This window comes from Aegilops tauschii, chromosome 6, assembly GCF_002575655.3.
Source record: "Aegilops tauschii subsp. strangulata cultivar AL8/78 chromosome 6, Aet v6.0, whole genome shotgun sequence".
Classification (NCBI taxonomy): Eukaryota; Viridiplantae; Streptophyta; class Magnoliopsida; order Poales; family Poaceae; genus Aegilops; species Aegilops tauschii.
Genome location: NC_053040.3, coordinates 37,358,918 through 37,385,582, shown reverse-complemented (window position 1 = coordinate 37,385,582; position 26,665 = coordinate 37,358,918). Strand labels below are relative to the sequence as shown.

At 45.7% G+C, this 26,665-nt stretch overlaps 1 protein-coding gene across 1 annotated transcript; it reads left to right on the top strand.

The window, feature by feature from the left end:
* The first annotated feature begins 22,837 nt into the window (after positions 1-22,837).
* On the top strand, positions 22,838-25,919 carry LOC141025769 (uncharacterized). The gene is made up of 10 exons (XM_073501691.1): positions 22,838-23,317; positions 23,412-23,567; positions 23,664-23,867; positions 23,954-24,175; positions 24,267-24,417; positions 24,672-24,844; positions 24,960-25,160; positions 25,447-25,562; positions 25,641-25,716; positions 25,803-25,919. The coding sequence occupies exons 1-10, from the start codon at positions 22,838-22,840 to the stop codon at positions 25,917-25,919; spliced, it is 1,896 nt and encodes a 631-aa protein (XP_073357792.1).
* Positions 25,920-26,665: the final 746 nt, after the last annotated feature.

Sequence of the window (26,665 nt, the reverse complement as noted above, 5' to 3'; positions counted from 1 at the left end):
GTTCCTAGAGAAAACCAAGCTGAAAGATGATGGCAGCAACTATACGGACTGGGTCCGGAACCTGAGGATCATCCTCATAGTAGCCAAGAAAGATTATGTCCTAGAAGCACCGCTAGGTGAAGCACCAATCCCAGAAAACCAAGACGTTATGAACGCTTGGCAGCAGCGTGCTGATGATTACTCCCTCGTTCAGTGCGGCATGCTTTACAGCTTAGAACCGGGTCTCCAAAAGCGTTTTGAGAAACATGGAGCATATGAGATGTTCGAGGAGCTGAAATTGGTTTTCCAAGCTCATGCCCGGTTCGAGAGATATGAAGTCTCCGACAAGTTCTTCAGCTGTAAAATGGAGGAAAATAGTTCTGTAAGTGAGCACATACTCAGAATGTCTGGGTTGCACAACCGCTTGACTCAGCTGGGAGTTAATCTCCCGGATGACGCGGTCATTGACAGAATCCTTCAGTCGCTTCCACCAAGCTACAAGAGCTTTGTGATGAACTTCAATATGCAGGGGATGGAAAAGACCATTCCTGAGATATATTCAATGCTGAAATCAATGGAGGTGGAGATCAGAAAAGAACATCAAGTGTTGATGGTGAATAAAACCACTAAGTTCAAGAAGGGCAAGGGTAAGAAGAACTTCAAGAAGGACAGCAAGGGAGTTGCCGCGCCCGGTAAACCAGTTACTGGGAAGAAGTCAAAGAATGGACCCAAGTCTGAAACTGAGTGCTTTTATTGCAAGGGAAGTGGTCACTGGAAGCGGAACTGCCCCAAATACTTAGCGGAAAAGAAGGCCGGCAACACCAAAGGTATATGTGATATACATGTAATTGATGTGTACCTTACCAGTACTCGTAGTAGCTCCTGGGTATTTGATACCGGTGCGGTTGCTCATATTTGTAACTCAAAATAGGAACTACGGATTAAATGGAGACTGGCGAAGGACGAGGTGACGATGCGCGTCGGGAATGGTTCCAAGGTCGATGTGATCGCCGTCGGCACGCTACCTCTGCATCTACCCACGGGATTAGTTTTAAACCTCAATAATTGTTATTTAGTGCCAGCTTTGAGCATGAACATTGTATCTGGATCTCGTTTAATTCGAGATGGCTACTCATTTAAATTCGAGAATAATGGTTGTTCTATTTATTTGAGAGATATGTTTTATGGTCATGCCCCGCTGGTCAATGGTTTATTCTTGATGAATCTCGAACGTGATGTTACACATGTTCATAGTGTGAATACCAAAAGATGTAAAGTTGATAACGATAGTCCCACATATCTGTGGCACTGCCGCCTTGGTCACATTGGTGTCAAGCGCATGAAGAAGCTCCATGATGGACTTTTGGAGTCTCTTGATTACGAATCATTTGACACGTGCGAACCATGCCCCATGGGTAAGATGACCAAGACTCCGTTCTCCGGAACAATGGAGCGAGCAACCAACTTATTGGAAATCATACATACCGATGTGTGCGGTCCAATGAGTGTTGAGGCTCGCGGAGGATATCGTTATGTTCTCACTCTCACTGATGATTTAAGTAGATATGGGTATGTCTACCTAATGAAACACAAGTCTGAAACCTTTGAAAAGTTCAAGGAATTTCAGAGTGAAGTTGAGAATCAACGTGACAGGAAAATAAAATTCTTACGATTAGATTGTGGTGGAGAATATTTAAGTCACGAATTTGGTACACACTTAAGGAAATGTGGAATAGTTTCACAACTCACGCCGCCTGGAACACCTCAGAGAAATGGTGTGTCCGAACATCGTAATCGCACTCTATTGGATATGGTGCGATCTATGATGTCTCTTACCGATTTACCGCTCTCATTTTGGGGCTATGCTTTAGAGACTGCTGCATTCACTTTAAATAGGGCTCTGTCTAAATCCGTTGAGACGACACCGTATGAATTATGGTTTGGAAAGAAACCTAAGCTGTCGTTTCTAAAAGTTTGGGGATGCGATGCTTATGTCAAGAAACTTCAACCTGAAAAGCTCGAACCCAAGTCGGAAAAATGCGTCTTCATAGGATACCCTAAGGAAACTATTGGGTATACCTTCTACCTCAGATCCGAAGGCAAGATATTCGTTGCCAAGAACGGGTCTTTTCTGGAGAAGGAGTTTCTCTCGAAAGAATTAAGTGGGAGGAAAGTGGAACTTGATGAGGTGATAGTCACCCCTTCCGTGCCGGAAAGTAGCGCAGCGCGGGAAAATGTTCCTGTGGTGCCTACACCGACTGGGGAGGAAGTTAATGATGATGATCATGAAGCTACGGATCAAGTTACTACTGAACTTCGTAGGTCCACAAGGACACGTTCCGCACCAGAGTGGTACGGCAACCCTGTCCTGGAAATCATGTTGTTAGACAACGGTGAACCTTCGAACTATGAAGAAGCGATGGCGGGCCCGGATTCCGACAAATGGCTAGAAGCCATGAAATCTGAGATAGGATCCATGTATGAAAACGAAGTATGGACTTTGACTGACTTGCCCGATGATCGGCGAGCCATAGAAAACAAATGGATCTTTAAGAAGAAGACGGACGCGGATGGTAATGTGACCATCTACAAAGCTCGACTTGTCGCTAAGGGTTATCGACAAGTTCAAGGGGTTGACTACGATGAGACTTTCTCACCCGTAGCGAAGCTGAAGTCCGTCCGAATCATGTTAGCAATTGCCGCATACTATGATTATGAGATATGGCAGATGGACGTCGAAACGGCATTCCTTAACGGCTTCCTTAAGGAAGAGTTGTATATGATGCAGCCGGAAGGTTTTGTCGATCCTAAGAATGCTAACAAAGTATGCAAGCTCCAGCGCTCAATCTATGGGCTGGTGCAAGCATCTCGGAGTTGGAACATTCGCTTTGATGAGATGATCAAAGTGTTTGGGTTTACACAGACTTATGGAGAAGCCTGTGTTTACAAGAAAGTGAGTGGGAGCTCTGTAGCATTTCTCATATTATATGTGGATGACATACTATTGATGGGAAATGATATAGAATTCTTGGAAAGTATAAAGGCCTATTTGAATAAGTGTTTTTCAATGAAGGACCTTGGAGAAGCTGCTTATATATTAGGCATCAAGATCTATAGAGATAGATCAAGACGCCTCATTGGTCTTTCACAGAGTACATACCTTGACAAGATATTGAAGAAGTTCAATATGGATCAGTCCAAGAAGGGGTTCTTGCCTGTATTGCAAGGTGTGCAATTGAGCACGGCTCAATGCCCGACCACGGCAGAAGATAGAGAAAAGATGAGTGTCATCCCCTATGCCTCGGCCATAGGGTCTATTATGTATGCCATGCTGTGTACCAGACCTGATGTAAACCTTGCCGTAAGTTTGGTAGGAAGGTACCAAAGTAATCCCGGCATGGAACACTGGACAGCGGTCAAGAATATCCTGAAGTACCTGAAGAGGACTAAGAATATGTTTCTCGTTTATGGAGGTGACGAAGAGCTCGTCGTAAAGGGTTACGTCGACGCTAGCTTCGACACAGATCTGGATGACTCGAAGTCACAAACCGGATACGTATATATTTTGAATGGAGGAGCAGTAAGCTGGTGCAGTTGCAAGCAAAGCGTCGTGGCGGGATCTACATGTGAAGCGGAGTACATGGCAGCCTCGGAGGCAGCACAGGAAGCAGTCTGGATGAAGGAGTTCATTACCGACCTAGGGGTGATTCCCAATGCGTCGGGCCCGATGACTCTCTTCTGTGACAACACTGGAGCTATTGCCCTTGCGAAGGAGCCCAGGTTTCACAGGAAGACCAGGCATATCAAGCGACGCTTCAACTCCATTCGTGAAAGGGTTCAAAATGGAGACATAGATATTTGTAAAGTACATACGGACCTGAATGTAGCAGATCCGTTGACTAAACCTCTCCCTAGAGCAAAACATGATCAACACCAGGACGCAATGGGTGTTCGATTCATCACAATGTAACTAGATTATTGACTCTAGTGCAAGTGGGAGACTGTTGGAAATATGCCCTAGAGGCAATAATAAATGGTTATTATTATATTTCTTTGTTCATGGTAATTGTCTATTGTTCATGCTGTAATTGTATTGTCCGGAAATCGTAATACATGTGTGAATACATAGACCACAACGTGTCCCTAGTAAGCCTCTAGTTGAATAGCTCGTTGATCAACAGATAGTCATGGTTTCCTGACTATGGACATTGTATGTCATTGATAACGGGATCACATCATTAGGAGAATGATGTGATGGACAAGACCCAATCCTAAGCATAGCATAAAAGATCGTGTAGTTTCGTTTGCTAGAGCTTTTCCAATGTCAAGTATCTTTTCCTTAGACCATGAGATCGTGCAAACTCCCGGATACTGTAGGAGTACTTTGGGTGTGCCAAACGTCACAACGTAACTGGGTGACTATAAAGGTGCACTACGGGCATCTCCGAAAGTGTCTGTTGGGTTGGCACGGATCGAGACTGGGATTTGTCACTCCGTGTGACGGAGAGGTATCTCTGGGCCCACTCGGTAATGCATCATCATAATGAGCTCAATGTGACTAAGGCGTTAGTCACGGGATCATGCATTGCGGTACGAGTAAAGAGACTTGCCGGTAACGAGATTGAACAAGGTATTGGGATACCGACGATCGAATCTCGGGCAAGTAACATACCGATTAACAAAGGGAATTGTATACGGGATTGATTCCTCGACATCGTGGTTCATCCGATGAGATCATCGTGGAACATGTGGGAGCCAACATGGGTATCCAGATCCCGCTGTTGGTTATTGACCGGAGAGGCGTCTCGGTCATGTCTGCATGTCTCCCGAACCCGTAGGGTCTACACACTTAAGGTTCGGTGACGCTAGGGTTGAAGAGATATGAGTATGCGGAAACCCGAGAGTTGTTCGGAGTCCCGGATGAGATCCCGGACGTCACGAGGAGTTCCGGAATGGTCCGGAGGTAAAGAATTATATATAGGAAGTCAAGTTTCGGCCACCGGGAAAGTTTTGGGGGTTACCGGTATTGTACCGGGACCACCGGAAGGGTCCCGGGGGTCCACCGGGTGGGGCCACCTATCCCGGAGGGCCCCGTGGGCTGAAGTGGGAAGGGAACCAGCCCCTAGTGGGCTGGGCGCCCCCCCATGGGCCTCCCCCTTGCGCCTAGGGTTGGAAACCCTAGGGTGGGGGCGCCCCACTTGCCTTGGGGGGCAAGGCACCCCCCTGGCCGCCGCCCCCCATCCAGATGGGATCCCTGGCCGGCGCCCCCCCCCTCCTAGGGGGCCTATATAAAGGGGGGAGGGAGGGCAGCAAACACACAGCCTTGGGCGCCTCCCTCCTCCCCTACTACACCTCTCTCTCGTAGAAGTTCGGCGAAGCCCTGCCGGCATCCCGCTACATCCACCACCACGCCGTCGTGCTGCTGGATCTCCATCAACCTCTCCTTCCCCCTTGCTGGATCAAGAAGGAGGAGACGTCGCTGCACCGTACGTGTGTTGAAGGCGGAGGTGTCGTCCGTTCGGCACTCGGTCATCGGTGATTTGGATCACGGCGAGTACGACTCCGTCATCCACGTTCATTGGAACGCTTCCGCTCGCGATCTACAAGGGTATGTAGATGCACTCCTTTCCCCTCGTTGCTAGTATACTCCATAGATGCATCTTGGTGAGCGTAGGAAAATTTTAAAATTATGCTACAATTCCCAACAGAGACCACCTAGGAGAGAGGTGGGCCTGGCCCTGGTCGGCGTCCGCGGATACTTCAAAAATAACACGCTTAACGAGATCTTGGTATTTGATCTGAGTCTGGCCATTTGGTCTGTACGCACTAACCAACTACGCGGGAACAGTTATGGGCACTCGACGTCGTGGTATCAGCCGAAGCCTTCGTGATGTCAGCGACTGAGCGGCGCGCGCCGGATTGGACTGGAACGCCTGCTAGGCTAGGTCTGCTTCCGGCCGCGTTCGCAACGTGCAGGTGTGCAATGGGCGATGGGCCCAGACCCCTGCGCCATAGGATTTAGACCGGCGTGCTGACCTCTCTGTTGTGCCTAGGTGGGGCTGCGACGTGTTGATCTTCCGAGGCCGGGCATGACCCAGGAAAGTGTGTCCGGCCAAATGGGATCGAGCATGTTGGGTTATGTGGTGCACCCCTGCAGGGAAGTTTATCTATTCGAATAGCCGTGTCCCTCGGTAAAAGGACGACCCGGAGTTGTACCTTGACCTTATGACAACTAGAACCGGATACTTAATAAAACACACCCTTCCAAGTGCCAGATACAACCCGGTGATCGCTCTCTAACAGGGCGACGAGGAGGGGATCACCGGGTAGGATTATGCTATGCCATGCTACTTGGTGAACTTACCATCTACTCTCTTCTACATGCTGCAAGATGGAGGTGTCCTGAAGCGTAGTCTTCGACAGGATTAGCTATCCCCCTCTTATTCTGGCATTCTGCAGTTCAGTCCACCGATATGGCCCTTTACACATATACCCATGCATATGTAGTGTAGCTCCTTGCTTGCGAGTACTTTGGATGAGTACTCACGGTTGCTTTTCTTCCTCTTTCCCCCTTTCCCTTCTACCTGGTTGTCGCAACCAGATGCTGGAGCCCAGGAGGCAGACGCCACCATCGACGACAACTCCTACTACACCGCGGGTGCCTACTACTACTTGCAGGCCACCGACGACGACTAGGAGTAGTTTAGGAGGATCCCAGGCAGGAGGCCTGCGCCTCTTTCGATCTGTATCCCAGTTTATGCTAGCCTTCTTAAGGCAAACTTGTTTAACTTATGTCTGTACTCAGATATTGTTGCTTCCCCTGACTCGTCTATGATCGAGCACTTGTATTCGAGCCCTCGAGGCCCCTGGTTGTATTATGATGCTTGTATGACTTATTTTATTTTTAGAGTTGTGTTTGATATCTTCCCGTGAGTCCCTGATCTTGATCGTACACGTTTGTGTGTATGATTAGTGTACGATCAAATCGGGGGCGTCACAGACAATCAAACTGTTATCATGAAAGTGAGCAGCTCAAAGGATAACATGAAGTCATCAAGACACGTTCAGAGAAGGTTAAAGTCTGTCAGAAAAATGAGAAACTCCGGAGTTATTGCATTGGATTATATCCAAACGTCTAAAAATCTGGCAGATCCTTTTACAAAGGGTCTATCACGTAATGTGATAGATAATGCATCGAGGGAGATGGGTATGAGACCCACAATATGAGTTGTTCACATTGGTAACCTATTCTTTGTGATCGGAGATCCCGTGAATTAGATGTGGAAGACAAGCTGTTTATCAACTGAGAGGAGAGTATCCTTACTATTAACAATACAACTCCATGAAGATGCAATACTCTCCTAATTTGCATGGTAGATTGATGTATATCTTAATGTGTTCTAAGTAGCTCATTGAAGCAGAGATGTCGTCCTGCAGAACATCTTTTGAAGAACGCACCTATATGAGTCTGATTGTTAAACGTCGCAATCTATGAGAGTAGGGTTCTCTCTAATAAACTCATGAAAGGTCTCGGAGTATGACGCATAAACTCCACCCGCGGGGAAGACCCACGGTAGCCACGTATCGGTCAAGGCTTTATGTGAAGCTAGATTCGCAGAAAACTTGCAGTTCAAGGCACAGTCCACTGTTCAAGTTGCTTACTAGTGTAGCATAGAGTTATAGGTGGAAGTTCAACTTAACAGTCTCCACTGCAGTACCGGTATATAAAACAGTGTTTTGGAACCAAAGGCAAATTTTGTGTGCCTCTGGGATCTGATGGGGGATTGCTGGAATTTTATCTATTTTGGGCCTAGTCCAATAAGCAGTTTTAGAAATTCCTAATAAATCCTAGAGGCCCACGCAGCCCATTCGTGCAAGGCAAGAGGTGGAACTAAAGTTTAGTCCCACATTGCTAGTTTAGAGGGAGTTGAACCTCTTTATAAGGAAGGTTCTTTCCCCACTTGTATGAGCATGAGAACAAGAGGGACATCCACGCGCGCTCCTCCTCCGCCGCCCGCCTCGCCACGACACGCCTCGTCACGACGCGCCGCCGATTGCGCGAATGAGCCAATGTCTAAATTTTTGCCACGCACTACGGGTATACGAAAGGTCACACGGAAGCCGAAAAGATTTTTTGCGAAAGTGGAGTTCGAATGCGAACGGTGCAGCCCTTCGGCTGCTGGTTGTTCGCTTCATCTCCGTCTCTTTGTTTCGCCTCCCATCGCTGCCCTCTCGCCTCCTTCTCTTGCGCCTATAAAAGGGAGGTCGCTCCTCTCAGAGAGGTGCACCAGAACTTCTTCTTCCTCTCGCCACCGGTTCCAATCTCTGAGCTGCTGCTGTCTACTTCATCCCGGCTTGCGGCGTGCACCGCGAGTCAGGACAGTAGGCCTCCGAAACCGCACCACTTAGAGTCCTGTACGGGAGAAGGGTGATAAGGTTTTTGGGGAGCGCTCCGCGCGACTACTGACTTTTCCATCACGGACTCCGAAGACTACTTCCCCGACGTCGACAACCTCATCAACGACATGGCTGGAGAGGATGTCGACCCCAAGTCCAGTGCTTCTGCTGCTGCCGTCCCATACGTGTTCTTCCTCTTTCTGTTAGAGACCCTGCTACAGTTCCTTGTTCTAGTGTTTGTCCTAGATATGTTAGACTCTGTTTCATATATGAAACTTGCTATACTATTTGTTCTAGATGTGTTTAGTTACAGTTCATATATGAAGATGTTATTTACCTTCTCTTTATCAAATCGCATGACTTGTTTTATCACTGCTATACTAGTCGTGCTTTATCTAGTATCTCTGATAATAAAATCATTTGGTAAATTGCTCATATTTCCAACAGAAGAGACGATGGCAGCGTCAGGGTGCGGGAGAGACGAAGGATTGCCGATCAAGCGGAGGATTCCGGTATGTGTCTGAGCGGGCGGCGCCGCCGGGGGAATAGCCTCCGCCTGCAGTGGAACACGTATTGGGCTGGCTGGTAGCCACGGTCCGTTTGCTAACATCATGTTACATTTTGTTATGTTTTTCCTTCCCTCTTTTATTCACATTTTTGTTTTCGTTTTCAGCTTTATTTTTTTTACTTTGTTTACATTTCGAAATATTTTAAATATATATTATAAAAATACATAAAAGTTAGAAAAATGTAAATCTTACATTCGAAAAACGTTAAACATGGATAGAAAAATGTTTTTGATGTATAAGCAAAATGTACAATGTTGATAAAAAAGTAGAAAATGTTAATCATGTGTACATAAAATGTTTATACAGTGTAAAAAAATGTTCGTGTAATTCAGAAAAACTGATTCTTAAGTTAAAAAAATGTTAACAAGTATCAATTTTTTTTTTGTTTGGGACATTTTCAAGCAGATGTTTGTACAATGTAAAAAAGTTTGCTTAGTTTAGCAAAAAAATCATTTAAAAAATGTTCTAACATATATTTAAAAAATGTTTAACATGTATTGAAAAAATATGTTAGCAATGTGAGATAACTATAAACAAATGTTAATATGTATACAAAAATTGTGCGACGTGTATGAAAGAAAGTAGACATCAAACCATATATTAGAAAAGTGTTAATCATGTATTAAAAAATGTAATAAAAGGAGCGGGCGGTTAACGGCCGTTAACGTGAACGGTTGGCCATGCTGGCACCTGATTTGTTGGCCCAACCGGTCTGATTCGTGCTTAGAGTGGGCGAAGCGGGCGGTTCTCTGACATGGTAGTTTTTTTGTCACGGTTTAGGAAAAAAATGGTAATTTTCGACACAAATTTAGAAAGTGGTAGTTTTTTGGCACGTTTCCACGAAATGTGGTAATCTTTTGTTAAATACTCACTATAGAGGTTTGGAGGGCTGCTGTTAGAAGATGAAGGAGATACGTGTTCAAGTGATTTGCATCAGACGGTGCTTAGGGACGGTGTTCCTAAAGCCGACGGCGGACGGATGGATTTAGCGCGACGATCTTTAACTTGAGTTAAATGACATGTGTAATTGTAGTTGCATGCTGGTGCACGGGTTTGCGACTACAGTTGCGCACGATTGGTTGGTATGAAACTATAGTTGTGCGTGGTAAAATAAAAAACACAAAAATAAAAGAAAATACCAATCAAACTGGTTGAAATAATAAATAAAAAATAGGAAAAGGTTAAATTCCACTCCACGTAAAACTAAACTGAGATTTAGCAAAACATTTTTAAAATGATTTCATTTTTGTTTCATAGTAGTTTTAATTATAGTTAATTTATTAATCTATTCAGGTTTTTCTAGGAGTATTCAGGTTTCACAGGTGTGTGATGCATTGGACGGCTGGGCTGGGCAGCTAGATTGGGTTTTGGCAAATTTTGGCCCCATATCCGTGCGTCCGCTAGCTCCGAAAGGATGCACGACACATGTGCCTGGGCACGGTAGAGGAGCCAGTTCGCCGTTAGCCACCTCCTACTAATAAATGGGCGATTTTTGTCAGACTGGCGAGCCATGGTCACTAATTGATGTTGGAAATAAATCATTTATATAGGAATACTTCATCTCGAGAAATGCGTATACCCAACAAATGATATGAATACGACATGCATCACGATGCAGGGTGTGATACCAGCCTCGCATGGTACCATGTCCACCCATGTATCTGTGTGTCGTCTTCTCGTTTCTTGAAAACAACACCCTCCTATCCCCATCGCATAACGCAGTGCATATAGATTTTCTTTTTAAAGTCAAACTTTGCAAACTAGGACCAAGTTATACATAAAATATTCACATCTAGAATATCGAATACATATCATTAGATACATCGTGAGACATATTTTCACTCTCAACTTGATCAAAGTTTATAAAGGTTGACTTTTGAAAATAATAATATGTATGCACTACATTATAAAACGGAGGCAATACTAAGGAGTAGTACTGTGATAAATCAATAATAGAGATCAAAGGGAAGTGATCAGCAACCTTTTCCTGTTCAATTTCCTTATTTCTACCCAGGAGTGCTCATGAATCAGGGTTAAAAAAATTCAAGAAAATGAAATTGCTCTTATTTGCTAACAATCACTTCAACCCTTCTCCACATTCACTTGTGCTTTCCTCATGCTCCATGCCCTGAGCTGCGGCACCCTGGCCATGGTACTTCCATTGTTGAAGACATACATATGGGCCCCGCCGTCATCGACAAGCGACACCGGATAAACTCTAGCCGTGATGCAGACACTGCCACCACCACCAAAGCTCTCCACCGCAGATCGATCAATCTGCACGGCAACATCCAGCCATCCATTCTCAATTCTGGTATCAAGTGCATGAAATGAATAACATGAGAAATGGCATAGCCTCCCAGCTTACCAGAGTTCTCAAAGATATTTTCCTTTCCTTTTCAAGATCAAATTCAAAGAAGCGTCCATAGGCTGGTGTGCAGAGTCCTGGTCTCATGGAAGACCTGTGCAAGAAAAGAAAATATTTCAATTTGCTCCAGACGTTTATGGAGAAGCACTAGTAGAAAAAGGGTCATCTGTCCCGGTTGGTAAGGGCCTTTTGTCCCGGTTTTTGAACCGGGACTAAAAAATCGTTACTAATGCCCTAGCCATTTAGTCCCGGTTCTTACACAAACCGGGACAGATGGGCCTCCACGTGGCCGGTGCGGCGAGTCCAGGCAGGAGGGCCTTTGGTCCCGGTTAGTGGCACTAACCGGGACCAATAGGCATCCACGCGTCAGCGTTTCAGGGGCTAGGGTTTTTTGTTTTTTTTAAAGGGGGGTGTGGGGGTTTTGGGGGTTAATTTAGGTGTTTCATATATTGTGTTAGCTAGCTAATTAATAGAGAGAAGTGTCCTCTCTTACCTCCGTGCTTGGTCGACGCTACGTACTATATATGTATAGAGAGGACTAGACACGCTAGCTAGTAAGCAAATGAAGGAAACAGAAGATCGTCATGAACATATGCATACAGAGAGAAGTGATATCAACCACCTCTCCTTCTTCGAGAGATTGGTCGAACAACAAGTTCTCGTATATCTATCCGACACTACCGGCTAAATATATACAATAATTATCTCTTACAATATAATCTCCTAATTATATATGAACACAGGGTCCACATAGTATTCTCCGTTTTCAGCGATCACGTGGTCAAGGAAGAATGCCGCCAATTCCTCTTGAATTGCTCGCATACGATCTGGTGCTAGGAGTTCATCCCGCATCCGAAAGATCTAATTTGAAGAAGGGGGTCAATACATATATATATATATATATATATATATATATATGGATAGACTATTCGTCACCCTAGGTGAGGAATAGTTATTCTTCACCCACCTCTATTTTAACATCTATGCACCGTAATTTTACGTTTCGTAATTTTTGTCTTATTTTAGAGATAAAAAGAGAACGTAAGAAAACCTATAACCGTCGTAAAAAAAATTATGTTACGTAAAATTACAAATGTAAAAACATAGTGTAAAATGTACATAAAATACATTTTTTGACCTATATTTTTTTTGTTAATGCCAAATTTTATACAGTAAATCAATATGAATGTAACTATTTGCATTTCAAATGTAATTTATTTATGAAATGGTCGTAAGATTAGCTCAGGTGAAGAATAACTTATTCTGCACCCTGGGTGATGAATAGTAACAATATATATATATATATATATATATATATATATATATATATATATATATGAATAAATGAAACTCAACACAAATGATGGTAATAAAATAAAATTGTGAATATTATTGCTTACGCACTTCATATTGTTCGTCAGAGTAGCCCCGCTCACAGGTCGTGTGGCGGATGGACTAGCAAACGTAGTATCCACAGAAATCATTCCCTTGTTCCTGCCACAACCACTTTACAAGAAATAGAGGTCAATTAAACTGATAAGCAAGCATGCTAAATGGTATTGATGAAACTAGCGCTTGAATCACTAGGAGATGCGCGGAACATGCTACTATAGTACTTACTTTCGGGTGTCTAAATTGCAGCTTCTTCGTCAGTCCCGGAGCTTTTTTGGTGAATTTTCTCCAAACCCTGCCAGACAAAGAAAACAATTACTTGATATCAGGAAATGAACAAAGTTGCTGATATGGTGGATAATTATCGATTTAACTTACTTCTCGAGCATTTGAGTCATGTCCGCATAGTCCTGGGGATCTTTTCGTCTCGAGTCTAAGACGGTTACTACTCCCTGCTCAAGCTTAATCTCTAGGAGAATATAGTGGAAGCTGCGCACACATGCATAAGTCATCAATTACATTACTATAACCTGGACTAATAAGGGAAACCGAATACGCACAAGACAGTAACACTCACTTGAAGTTGTAAGGAAAGAGTATTATATCTTTGTTTTTATTTATTACCAACTATCGTAGCAAGTTGGCCTCGGTATTTTCGGCATGACATTTAACCTCAGTTGCATCTATGAGATTTGTGTTAATGAATCCAATATCACCGATTTGTCTTTTCTTCAATTCGGCGATCTTCAATCTGCATAATATAGTGAGGATAATTATAAATACATGCAATGAAAGAGCTGACCTATATAGAGAGACTTAATGACAGAAGTAGTACTACTTACAGACAGTAGCAAGTGACCGTTGATTTATCGAGGGCCCTTTGATTGAAAAACTGGAAGAACTCCTCAAATGGAACATTCAACAGTTCAATTCCAACGAGGTCATGCTCCTCTTTAACTCTCAGCGTCAAAGTATCCCTCCCCCCAGACTCTCTTCAGGTTTTCATGTACCAATCATGTAATCTTCGCATCATCGTTGTTAGAGATCTTTCATCTTTGACGAGAGGCTTCCCGTAATGGTATTTGTGTTCGTCTACCTCCAAGAAATCATAATGTACATCGTCGGGCAGCTAATCTCCAAGATTGCTATAACCGGGCACCATCCTCGGATCATTAGCGACGATGTCGCTAGACACCTTGAGCGAGGGGGCACGATTGGTTCGCTTGTTCGCCGAGCTAGGCAATTTTTTTCCCAGCTCGTCATTCTTTTAACCTTTGATCACTGACAGTACTTCCCGACCGCTCCGCTTCGACAAATGTCTTTGCAATAATGCGCTCATAGTTGCCTTTCGGCGGAGACTTTGGTGGTTTTGTCAGGGCAGCCAGAGCGCGCTTCGCTTTCACCGGATCTACCTTCTTCTCCGGAGGTGGATGTTTCTTTGCTTTCACCCCTTCAAAGAAGTTCGTCACTTCGGCTCGCACGATCTCCGTGGTTTCCTCCTCGGTCCTCTCGTATGGTAACTTCTCTAGAGTCTTCAGAGAAGGACCGAATCTGTATTGCCTCCCGCCTCTGGTTGTACTGCTAGACGCCGGCAGAGCAGACGGAGCGGTTGCGGCTGTCTTCTTTCCTTGCTTATGAGGCGGAGGAGAAGGACTACGACGCGCCGGAGCAGCCGGAGCGGCGGCGGGTCTCTTCCGCCCTTGCTGACGAGGCGGAGAAGGAGGCTGGCTGCTCGGGCGCGCCGGCGCAGGTGGAGAAGGAGGCGGAGTGCCGCCACGCGCCGGAGAAGGAGGCTGAGTGCCCTGATCACTCGCCGGAGGAGGAGGCGGAGTGCCGCCACGCGCCGGAGAAGGAGGCTGAGTGCCCTGATCACTCGCCGGAGGAGGAGGCGGAGGAGGAGGCGGAGTGCCCTTACTCGCCGGAGGCATCCAGTTCGGAAGGTTGATGAGCTCCTTCCGCCATAGGCATGGATTCTTCAGAGCAGAACCCAGCCGAGTCTCCCCTTCACCGGTAGGGTGGTCAAGCTGGAGGTCCCCAAATCCCTCCGTTATTTCGTCCACCGTCACCCTAGCATATCCTTCTGGAATCGGACGACAGTGAAAATTTACACAGGGTTCAGGAGGTCGAACAAAGCCGACAGCCGCCTTGACTTTGAAGTTCTCCCATTGCGTCATAAGGTGGCAATGTTGAGACTCCGTGATAGCATCACGGAGTAGCTAGCAGGGGCCGTCAAGACATGCTCCGGCTGAAGCAACTCGGTGGAAGCCACGCTGCTTCTCCGCTGAGATGGCGGGGTAGCTTCGGGGGTAGTTTCGGCAGGTCGATTGCTGCGAGCTACGTCTCGTTCCTCTAGCGCTTGAACCCTTTCGTGCAGCTTCTGAATTTGGGTCTGCTCCACTTTTGTCCTCCTCTCCTGGCATTTGTAACCGCCTGCATCCGGAAAACCAACCTTCCACGGAACGGAGCCTGGCGTGCCTCGTGTCCGTCCAGGGTGCTCAGGATTCCCGAGGGCCATTGTGAGCTCGTCGTTCTCTCTGTCTGGAACGAACGTCCCTTGGTGCACTGCATCGATATAGTGCTGAAGCCTCTTGACTGGTATTCTCATTTGCTCGTCCGTCCAAACGCACTTCCCTGATACAGGGTCCAAGGTTCCGCCAGCCCCGAAGAACCAAGTCCGGCAACGGTCTGACCAGTTCATTGTCTCTGGTTCGATCCCTTTATCAAGCAGATCATTCTCAGCCTTGGCCCACTTAGGCCGGGCTTTGAGGTAGCCACCTGACCCCGTGTGATGGTGAAGCTTCTTCTTCGCAGCATTTTTCTTCTTTGTCGCTGACAACTTCTTACTCTTTTCCGATGTATTACGATTTCCGAACAATACAATTATAGCATGAACAATAGACAATTACCATGAACAAAGAAATATAATAATAACCATTTATTATTCCCTCTAGGGCATATTTCCAACAGTCTCCCACTTGCACTAGAGTCAATAATCTAGTTACATTGTGATGAATCGAACACCCATTGCGTCCTGGTGTTGATAATGTTTTGCTCTAGGGAGAGGTTTAGTCAACGGATCTGCTACGTTCGGGTCCGTATGTACTTTACAAATATCTATGTCTCCATTTTGAACACTTTCACGAATGGAGTTGAAGCGACGCTTGATATGCCTGGTCTTCTTGTGAAACCTGGGCTCCTTCGCAAGGGCAATGGCTCCAGTGTTGTCACAGAAGAGAGTCATCGGGACCGACGCATTGAGAATCACCCCTAGGTTGGTAATGAACTCCTTCATCCAGACTGCTTCCTGTGCTGCCTCCGAGGCTTCCATGTACTCCGCTTCACATGTAGATCCCGCCACGACGCTTTGCTTGCAACTGCACCAGCTTACTGCTCCTCCATTCAAAATATACACGTATCCGGTTTGTGACTTCGAGTCATCCAGATCTGTGTCGAAGCTAGCGTCGACGTAACCCTTTACGACGAGCTCTTCGTCACCTCCATAAACGAGAAACATATCCTTAGTCCTTTTCAGGTACTTCAGGATATTCTTGACCGCTGTCCAGTGTTCCATGCCGGGATTACTTTGGTACCTTCCTACCAAACTTACGGCAAGGTTTACATCAGGTCTGGTACACAGCATGGCATACATAATAGACCCTATGGCCGAGGCATAGGGGATGACACTCATCTTTTCTATATCTTCTGCCGTGGTCGGGCATTGAGCCTTGCTCAATTGCACACCTTGCAATACAGGCAAGAACCCCTTCTTGGACTTATCCATACTGAACTTCTTCAATATCTTGTCAAGGTATGTACTCTGTGAAAGACCAATGAGGCATCTTGATCTATCTCTATAGATCTTGATGCCTAATATATAAGCAGCTTCTCCAAGGTCCTTCATTGAAAAACACTTATTCAAATAGGCCTTTATACTTTCCAAGAATTCTATATCATTTCCCATCAATAATATGTCATCCACATATAATAAGAGAAATGCTACAGAGCTCCCACTCACTTTCTTGTAAACACAGGCTTCTCCATAAGTCTGTGTAAACCCAAAGGCTTTGATCATCTCATCAAAGCGAATGTTCCAACTCCGAGATGCTTGCACCAGCCCATAGATTGAGCGCTGGAGCTTGCATACTTTGTTAGCATTCTTAGGATCGACAAAACCTTCCGGCTGCATCATATACAACTCTTCCTTAAGGAAGCCGTTAAGGAATGTCGTTTTGACGTCCATCTGCCATATCTCATAATCATAGTATGCGGCAATTGCTAACATGATTCGGACGGATTTCAGCTTCGCTACGGGTGAGAAAGTCTCATCGTAGTCAACCCCTTGAACTTGTCGATAACCCTTAGCGACAAATCGAGCTTTGTAGATGGTCACATTACCATCTGCGTCCGTCTTCTTCTTAAAGATCCATTTATTTTCTATGGCTTGCCGATCATCGGGCAAGTCAGTCAAAGTCCATACTTCGTTTTCATACATGGATCCTATCTCGGATTTCATGGCTTCTAGCCATTTGTCGGAATCCGGGCCCGCCATCGCTTCTTCATAGTTCGAAGGTTCACCGTTGTCTAACAACATGATTTCCAGGACAGGGTTGCCGTACCACTCTGGTGTGGAACGTGTCCTTGTGGACCTACGAAGTTCAGTAACTTGATCCGAAGCTTCATGATCATCATCATTAACTTCCTCCCCAGTCGGTGTAGGCACCACAGGAACATTTTCCCGCACTGCGCTACTTTCCGGTTCGGAAGGGGTGCCCATCACCTCATCAAGTTCCACTTTCCTCCCACTCAATTCTTTCGAGAGAAACTCCTTCTCCAGAAAGGACCCGTTCTTGACAACGAAGATCTTGCCTTCGGATCTGAGGTAGAAGGTATACCCAATAGTTTCCTTGGGGTATCCTATGAAGACGCATTTTTCCGACTTGGGTTCGAGCTTTTCAGGTTGAAGTTTCTTGACATAAGCATCGCATCCCCAAACTTTTAGAAACGACAGCTTAGGTTTCTTCCCAAACCATAATTCATACGGTGTCGTCTCAACGGATTTAGACGGAGCCCTATTTAAAGTGAATGCGGCAGTCTCTAAAGCATAACCCCAAAATGAGAGCGGTAAATCGGTAAGAGACATCATAGATCGCACCATATCCAATAGAGTGCGATTATGACGTTCAGACACACCATTTCTCTGAGGTGTTCCAGGCGGCGTGAGTTGTGAAACTATTCCACATTTTCTTAAGTGTGTACCAAATTCGTGACTTAAATATTCTCCACCACGATCTGATCGTAAGAATTTTATTTTCCTGTCACGTTGATTCTCAACTTCACTCTGAAATTCCTTGAACTTTTCAAAGGTTTCAGACTTGTGTTTCATTAGGTAGACATACCCATATCTACTTAAATCATCAGTGAGAGTGAGAACATAACGATATCCTCCGCGAGCCTCAACACTCATTGGACCACACACATCGGTATGTATGATTTCCAGTAAGTTGGTTGCTCGCTCCATTGTTCCGGAGAATGGAGTCTTGGTCATCTTACCCATGAGGCATGGTTCGCACGTGTCAAATGATTCGTAATCAAGAGACTCCAAAAGTCCATCTGCATGGAGCTTCTTCATGCGCTTGACACCAATGTGACTAAGGCGGCAGTGCCACAAGTATGTGGGACTATCGTTATCAACTTTACATCTTTTGGTATTCACACTATGAACATGTGTAACATCACGTTCGAGATTCATCAAAAATAAACCATTGACCAGCGGGGCATGACCATAAAACATATCTCTCAAATAAATAGAACAACCATTATTCTCGGATTTAAATGAGTAGCCATCTCGAATTAAACGAGATCCAGATACAATGTTCATGCTCAAAGCTGGCACTAAATAATAATTATTGAGGTTTAAAACTAATCCCGTGGGTAGATGCAGAGGTAGCGTGCCGACGGCGATCACATCGACCTTGGAACCATTCCCGACGCGCATCGTCACCTCGTCCTTCGCCAGTCTCCGTTTATCCCGTAGTTCCTGTTTTGAGTTACAAATATGCGCAACCGCACCGGTATAAAATACCCAGGAGCTACTACGAGTACTGGTAAGGTACACATCAATTACATGTATATCACATATACCTTTGGTGTTGCCGGCCTTCTTCTTGTCCGCTAAGTATTTGGGGCAGTTCCGCTTCCAGTGACCACTTCCCTTGCAATAAAAGCACTCAGTCTCGGGCTTGGGTCCATTCTTTGACTTCTTCCCAGTAACTGGTTTACCGGGCGCGGCAACTCCCTTGCCGTCCTTCTTGAAGTTCTTCTTACCCTTGCCCTTCTTGAACTTAGTGGTTTTATTCACCATCAACACTTGATGTTCTTTTCTGATCTCCCCTTCCGCTGATTTCAGCATTGAATATACCTCAGGAATGGTCTTTTCCATCCCCAGCATATTGTAGTTCACCACAAAGCTCTTGTAGCTTGGTGGAAGCGACTGGAGGATTCTGTCAATGACCGCGTCATCCGGGAGATTAACTCCCAGCTGAGACAAGCGGTTGTGCAACCCAGACATTCTGAGTATGTGCTCACTAACAGAACTATTCTCCTCCATTTTACAGCTGAAGAACTTGTCGGAGACATAATATCTCTCGACCCGGGCATGAGCTTGGAAAACCAATTTCAGCTCCTCGAACATCTCATATGCTCCATGTTTCTCAAAACGCTTTTGGAGACCCGGTTCTAAGCTGTAAAGCATGCCGCACTGAACGAGGGAGTAATCATCAGCACGCTGCTGCCAAGCGTTCATAACGTCTTGGTTCTCAGGGATTGGTGCATCACCTAGCGGTGCTTCTAAGACATAATCTTTCTTGGCTACTATGAGGATGATCCTCAGGTTCCGGACCCAGTCCATAGAGTTGCTGCCATCATCTTTCAGCTTGGTTTTCTCTAGGAACGCGTTGAAATTGAGGACAACGTTGGCCATTAGATCTTCAAGACATAGTGTAAAGATTTTAGACTAAGTTCATGATAATTAAGTTCATATAATCAAATTATTTAATGAACTCCCTCTCAGATAGACATCCCTCTCGTCATCTAAGTGAAACATGATCCGAGTTTAACTAGGCCGTGTCCGATCATCACGTGAGACGGACTAGTCAAGATCGTTGAACATCTCCATGTTGATCGTATCTTCTATACGACTCATGCTCGACCTTTCGGTCCTCCGTGTTCCGAGGCCATGTCTGTACATGCTAGGCTCGTCAAGTCAACCTAAGTGTATTGCGTGTGTTCCGAGGCCATGTCTGTACATGCTAGGCTCGTCAACACCCGTTGTATTCGAACGTTAGAATCTATCACACCCGATCATCACGTGGTGCTTCGAAACAACGAACCTTCGCAATGGTGCACAGTTAGGGTGAACACTTTTCTTGAAATTATCATAAGGGATCATCTTACTTACTACCGTCGTTCTAAGCAAATAAGATGCAAAAACATGATAAACATCACATGCAATCAAATAGTGACATGATATGGCCAATATCATTATGCTCCTTTGATCTCCATCTTCGGGGCACCATGATCATCTTCGTCACCGGCATGACACCATGATCTCCATCATCATGATCTCCATCATTGTGTCTTCATGAAGTCGTCACGCCAACGATTACTTCTACTTCTATGGCTAACGCGTTTAGCAACAAAGTAAAGTAAATTACATGGCGTTATTCAATGACACGCAGGTCATGCAAAATAGTAAAGACAACTCCTATGGCTCCTGCCGGTTGTCATACTCATCGACATGCAAGTCGTGATTCCTATTACAAGAATATGATCAATCTCATACATCACATATATCATTCATCACATCTTCTGGCCATATCACATCACATAGCACTTGCTGCAAAAGCAAGTTAGACGTCCTCTAATTGTTATTGCAAGTTTTTACGTGGTTTATAGGTTTCTAGCAAGAACGTTTCTTACCTACGTATGACCACAACGTGATTTGCCAATTTCTATTTACCCTTCATAAGGACCCTTTTCATCAAATCCGTTCCGACTAAAGTAGGAGAGACAGACACCCGCTAGCCACCTTATGCAACTAGTGCATGTCAATCGGTGGAACCTGTCTCACGTAAGCGTACGTGTAAGGTCGGTCCGGGCCGCTTCATCCTACAATGGCGCCGAAACAAGAAACGACTAGTAGCGGCAAGAAGAATTGGCAAACTCAACGCCCACAACTGCTTTGTGTTCTACTCGTGCATAGTAACTACACATAGGCCTGGCTCTGATACCACAGTTGGGAATCGTAGCATAATTTTAAAAAAATTCCTACGCTCACCAAGATGCATCTATGGTGTATACTAGCAACGAGGGGAAGGAGTGCATCTACATACCCTTGTAGATCGCGAGCGGAAGCGTTCCAATGAACGTGGATGACGGAGTCGTACTCGCCGTGATCCAAATCACCGATGACCGAGTGCCGACCGGACGGCACCTCCGCGTTCAACACACGTACGGTGCAGCGATGTCTCCTCCTTCTTGATCCAGCAAGGGGGGAGGAGAGGTTGATGGAGATCCAAAAGCACGACGGCGTGGTGGTGGATGTAGCGGATCTCGGAAGGCTTCGCCGAGCTTCTGCGAGACGGAGAGGTGTAGCAGGGGAGGAGGGAGGCGCCCAAGGCTGTAGGTTGCTGCCCTCCCTCCCCCCCTTTATATAGGCCCCCTGGGGGGGCACCGGCCCTAGAGATGGGATCTCATGGGGGGCGGCGGCCAAAAGGGGGGAAGGGGTTGCCTTGCCCCCCAAGGCAAGGGGGAACCCCCCCCCCCCCCACCCTAGGGTTCCCAACCCTAGGCGCATGGGGGGAGGCCCAAGGGGGCGCCCCAGCCCACTAAGGGCTGGTTCCCTTCCACTTTCAGCCCACGGGGCCCTCCGGGATAGGTGGCCCCACCCGGTGGACCCCCGGGACCCTTCCGGTGGTCCCGGTACAATACCGGTAACCCCCGAAACTTTCCCGGTGGCCGAAACTTGACTTCCTATATATAATTCTTCACCTCCGGACCATTCCGGAACCTCTCGTGACGTCCGGGATCTCATCCGGGACTCCGAACAACTTTTGGGTTTCCGCATACACATATCTCTACAACCCTAGCGTCACCGAACCTTAAGTGTGTAGACCCTACGGGTTCGGGAGACATGCAGACATGACCGAGACGCCTCTCCGGTCAATAACCAACACCGGGATCTGGATACCCATGTTGGCTCCCACATGTTCCACGATGATCTCATCGGATGAACCACGGTGTCGAGGATTCAATCAATCCCGTATGCAATTCCCTTTGTCAATCGGTATGTTACTTGCCCGAGATTCGATCGTCGGTATCCCAATACCTTGTTCAATCTCGTTACCGGCAAGTCTCTTTACTCGTACCGCAATGCATGATCCCGTGACTAACGCCTTAGTCACATAGAGCTCATTATGATGATGCATTACCGAGTGGGCCCAGAGATACCTCTCCGTCACACGGAGTGACAAATCCCAGTCTTGATCCGTGCCAACCCAACAGACACTTTCGGAGATACCCGTAGTGCACCTTTATAGTCACCCAGTTACGTTGTGACGTTTGGCACACCCAAAGCACTCCTACGGTATCCGGGAGTTGCACGATCTCATGGTCTAAGGAAAAGATACTTGACATTGGAAAAGCTCTAGCAAACGAAACTACACGATCTTTTATGCTATGCTTAGGATTGGGTCTTGTCCATCACATCATTCTCCTAATGATGTGATCTCGTTATCAATGACATCCAATGTCCATAGTCAGGAAACCATGACTATCTGTTGATCAACGAGCTAGTCAACTAGAGGCTTACTAGGGACACGTTGTGGTCTATGTATTCACACATGTATTACAATTTCCGAACAATACAATTATAGCATGAACAATAGACAATTACCATGAACAAAGAAATATAATAATAAACATTTATTATTGCCTCTAGGGCATATTTCCAACAAAATGGTGCAAACTTATTGCTGGTCTATCTTCCGGTCAACAGGCCGCACTGGCCGAAACACCACTCCGTAGCATGCTTCAGATACCTTCGCTGAAGATGCGTACACTGTTGATCCGGTACATGGTTGAGATATTTGATCCTAGCAAGGGCAGATTCATTGTACAAGACTTGGTTGACGAAGTGTCTCTCGGTGCCGTGGATGTTGAGTGCATCTTGGCCTTGGAGAACCACGGACTGTCGGCAGAAGGTATTCTCGGTGAGGAAGGTGAGGATGTTAAAGATCGAGTGCCGCCTCAATTCCTGAGCAAGACCACAGGTAACATAATCATCGATGATCTGATTGTGGACATCACAAAAAATAAATCTGCCGATGACGATTTCCTTCGGAGAGTTGTCCTCGTGTTGCTTGGAACAGTTCTTGCTCCCATGTCGAGCAAGACTGTACCAAAGCAATATTACGCATTGGTGGACGATGTGAAGCGTATATCCAAGATTAATTGGAATGCATTCACCCTCCGGGTTCTACTGGACTGCCTTCGCAACGTGAGGATAGGCAAACACCTCCGCCAATGGCCGAGAGGGAACTTAGCTCTCCTGCCGGTACACCTTTCAGACTTGTACCATTGCAAAAAAAAATATGGTTGCTAATTTACCTGCTGTATAGTACTAATTGTAATTTTTCATATTCATGCAGTACCTGTACTGGGAGAAGGTTCAGCCTCTGGAAGGTGAATGCGCATTCAATCCTAGCTTGTCCATGGAACCTCTAATGAGGAATTGGACTGAAGCTGCAGCCTCAAGGAGAGACAAGTTTGATTATGACCAAGGTCGTGGCCGTGGTAACATCAAGGTAATTCATTACGTTGGGTACTTCTTAACTTTTATATAACATAATTAGTTGTATTAATATTTTTATTGATCACATATACTTGTATTTCACATGCAGATTGAAGACAACATAACCAAGGAGTATAGGGCGCAGGAGCGCAAAGTACCCGAACCAGAAAAGCCAAAAATGAAGCCCGCCGTTGGTGCGGCAAAGAAGTCCAAGTTAGCCTCAAACGCGGACGAGATGATGAACCTCATCATGAAGCGGCGTATGGATTACATACGCAGCCAAATGAAGGAAATACCAGAACAAGTAGCCGAGGTGACACACCCTTACTTCTATGTTTACAACATTTTTGAAGTTGCAAAACCGTGCCGACATTAATTAATATTTTTTATGTAATGCAGAGATTGTTAGAGAAGTTGAACCAAAATGGTGTGATGTACGAGCCAGCGGCTGCTGCGGCTTCCGGCAACAACGATGCCGACCTAGAAGTGGATTCCTTTGAGAATGGTCCGCCAGGAAAAAAAGAATTCGTGTACAAGGATGACTCTGACGGTCTAGAGCCGGTGAATGATTTGACACAACCTGACGAGCCTGTTGTAAACCAGAACAACGATGATGAGGAAGTATGTTTTCATTTATTTGTCTTCATTTATCTCAATTATGCATCTTCATTTTCGTTAACTGAACCTATCACATTATTTTTTTGTTAACTAGAAAACACCTGCCAAGTTAAATGTTGACAAGACAACGAAGCCTACTGATGAGTGTGGCGCAACACCGGAGAACCCTTGGATTGTAGGTAATTCTCCTCGAGCAGAATCGTCCGACATTGACATTTCTGCAAGTTCTATCGACAGGATGGTGGGTAAGAGCAAGGGGAAAAAGTCTGCAGCAACCGCAAAAGAAGACGATGTTATATCCGGGAAGCGCTGACGGACTGTTCCCAAGAAATTTGAATCCCCCTTTAAACTTGACAAGCCCGGCAAGCGAAGCGCTCGCGGTACTAAGCCATCCGGCAACACTACCGCAACTAGAGGTACCGTTAGTAGCTATCTTAGTGCTTAATTTACTACCATTTTATCTACTCACCGTTGGTGACATTCGTAATTTATCATGCAGCTCTGTTTAGTGACAATGACATGGAAGGCTCTATTAAGGACGATTTGACACCGGAACTCATTGATGCTGCTGTTGCGTTTGTGGAGGCAGCTGCTCGGTCTGAGAAGAATATGACAAAAAGAGTTTACTACAATGAACGTGGCACCTGTGTGACTGTGGAGAGTATACGACCGGTACTTGAGCATACATGGCTGGCGGATGACGTAAGATCTATTACCATGTCCTGCTATTTAAGTGCATAATCTAGGTGTCACCTATGAAAATAAAATGTTCTATTATTTTACGCAGATTATCGATGCTTATCAGACACATTTGGCTCTGTGCGTTGGTCATGATCGGCACCTCTGTCCAGCCTGGAGGTCCAAATACCTTGTTGATCGTGCTAAGGCACGAGACAACCCTAAACCGTCGAAATACAACATGGATAGTGCGCTGAGCAGAGCTGGAGCAGTACGTAGGGTTCTGGACGAGTATACCGTCCGTGATAAGGTACGATATGTTCTTACTAGTTCATTAACACTCATTTCAACAAGCATAATTGCATCTGATTACAAATCTGTTCCACATTTCAGTCGTTTATCCCGTTGAACGTCGGCAATACACACTGGATCACCGTGGTGATGCACAACCGCAAGAAAGAATTCTGAGTTTTTGATTCGCTCTATCCTCTCGAGTTCTCTCTCGACACTGTGAAAGCACTGGTACTCTCCCCGACATTGAGCATTCTTCATATGAAATGTCATATGGTTTCTCACTACTACTTTCTTTCAAATAGCGACTAGCAATAGCAATTGATATGGAAGAGGCAAACCGTATTACACCTGGCAAATATCCAGACGTCACTAAGTGGCCTATCATACCTCAGATCGACATGCCACTACAAGAGGGCGGGTGAGTTATGGTCCATCATTTTCTACTTACGAAAGACATGTTCGTGTGCACGGTGACTAATGTTTGCATATATATTAGGAACTCTTGTGGCCTTTTTGTGATTGAAGTTATGGAGCATTGGGACGGGGATCGATGGACCGCCGATTTTACCCAGGTAATTTGTCCTCTCTGCTCGTACACTTGTACAATTGTCGTATAATACCAACTTCTATTCATTAAACCTTGTTCTAAAAATTGCAGGGCACGGTTAATGCAAGGAGAAGGCGTCTCATCGCCGAGTTGGTTCTCTCACCTACCAACACGCTCGAATGTGTGAAGAACAAAATCCGCGACATCGCAAAGAAAAGCAAGGCGTGAAGACATCATACATGATTCAAGATTCTAGTTTCAGTCGTTTGTTTTAAGTCTGGAAGCACGTTTCCGGCATGGACAACTTTGATTTTCTATCATTCATGTAATAAGCACGATACCATGGATTTTGTGTGGATTTTTGGTCGCTCACACATACTTGTGTATGTGTAATGCAGTCAGACTATACGTTTCGTACCAATAAATTTTCGCTTCCCTTCATTTGTTCTACCTTAATGTTTTCTGCTGCTGTGTTCATTCTTTTCTTCCATGGAAGAGTAATTCATTTCCTTTTTACTTTTGCATATTTTTTTGATTTGATTTGGCATTATTCAACAATAAGAAAAAAAAATTGATAAATTCCTTTTTGTTTGCCTGAGAATCAACCTCGGCTGTCGTGCCATCCGGTGTGGGATCCCGCGCCCGAGACAATGACATATCCGGTCCCAGCGCGGGCGACCCAGTCGACGAGCGCCAGTTGGCGCGGGGGGACGCGCCAGGTCCGGTCCCGCCCGACCGCTCGGTGGAGACAGCCCGCGTGTCGGACGCAGACGGGCCACCCGTGGATCCTGCGGTTGGTGGAGTAGGCAGATCCGCCTGGGATCCCGTGCGCATGATTGCCGCTGGATCTCTCGGGATCGGCGTCCACAGGTGGATCTTCCTCGTGTCTTGCGCCAGACTCCCTTGGCGTTATGTGTTGCTTCAAATCTCGTTGCACAGTTTTTTTGCTGCATTTTTGTTAGCCTTTTCCTTTT

What these genes read in the sequence shown, in the direction of transcription:
- LOC141025769 (XM_073501691.1), top strand. Translation starts at nt 22,838, where the DNA reads ATGGTTGAGATATTTGATCCTAGCAAGGGCAGATTCATTGTACAAGAC. An exon ending in TTCTATCGACAGGATGGTGG is followed by an intron (nt 24,418 to 24,671) that starts GTAAGAGCAAGG and finishes TTTATCATGCAG; the next exon opens with CTCTGTTTAGTGACAATGAC. An exon ending in CTGTGGAGAGTATACGACCG is followed by an intron (nt 24,845 to 24,959) that starts GTACTTGAGCAT and finishes TATTTTACGCAG; the next exon opens with ATTATCGATGCTTATCAGAC.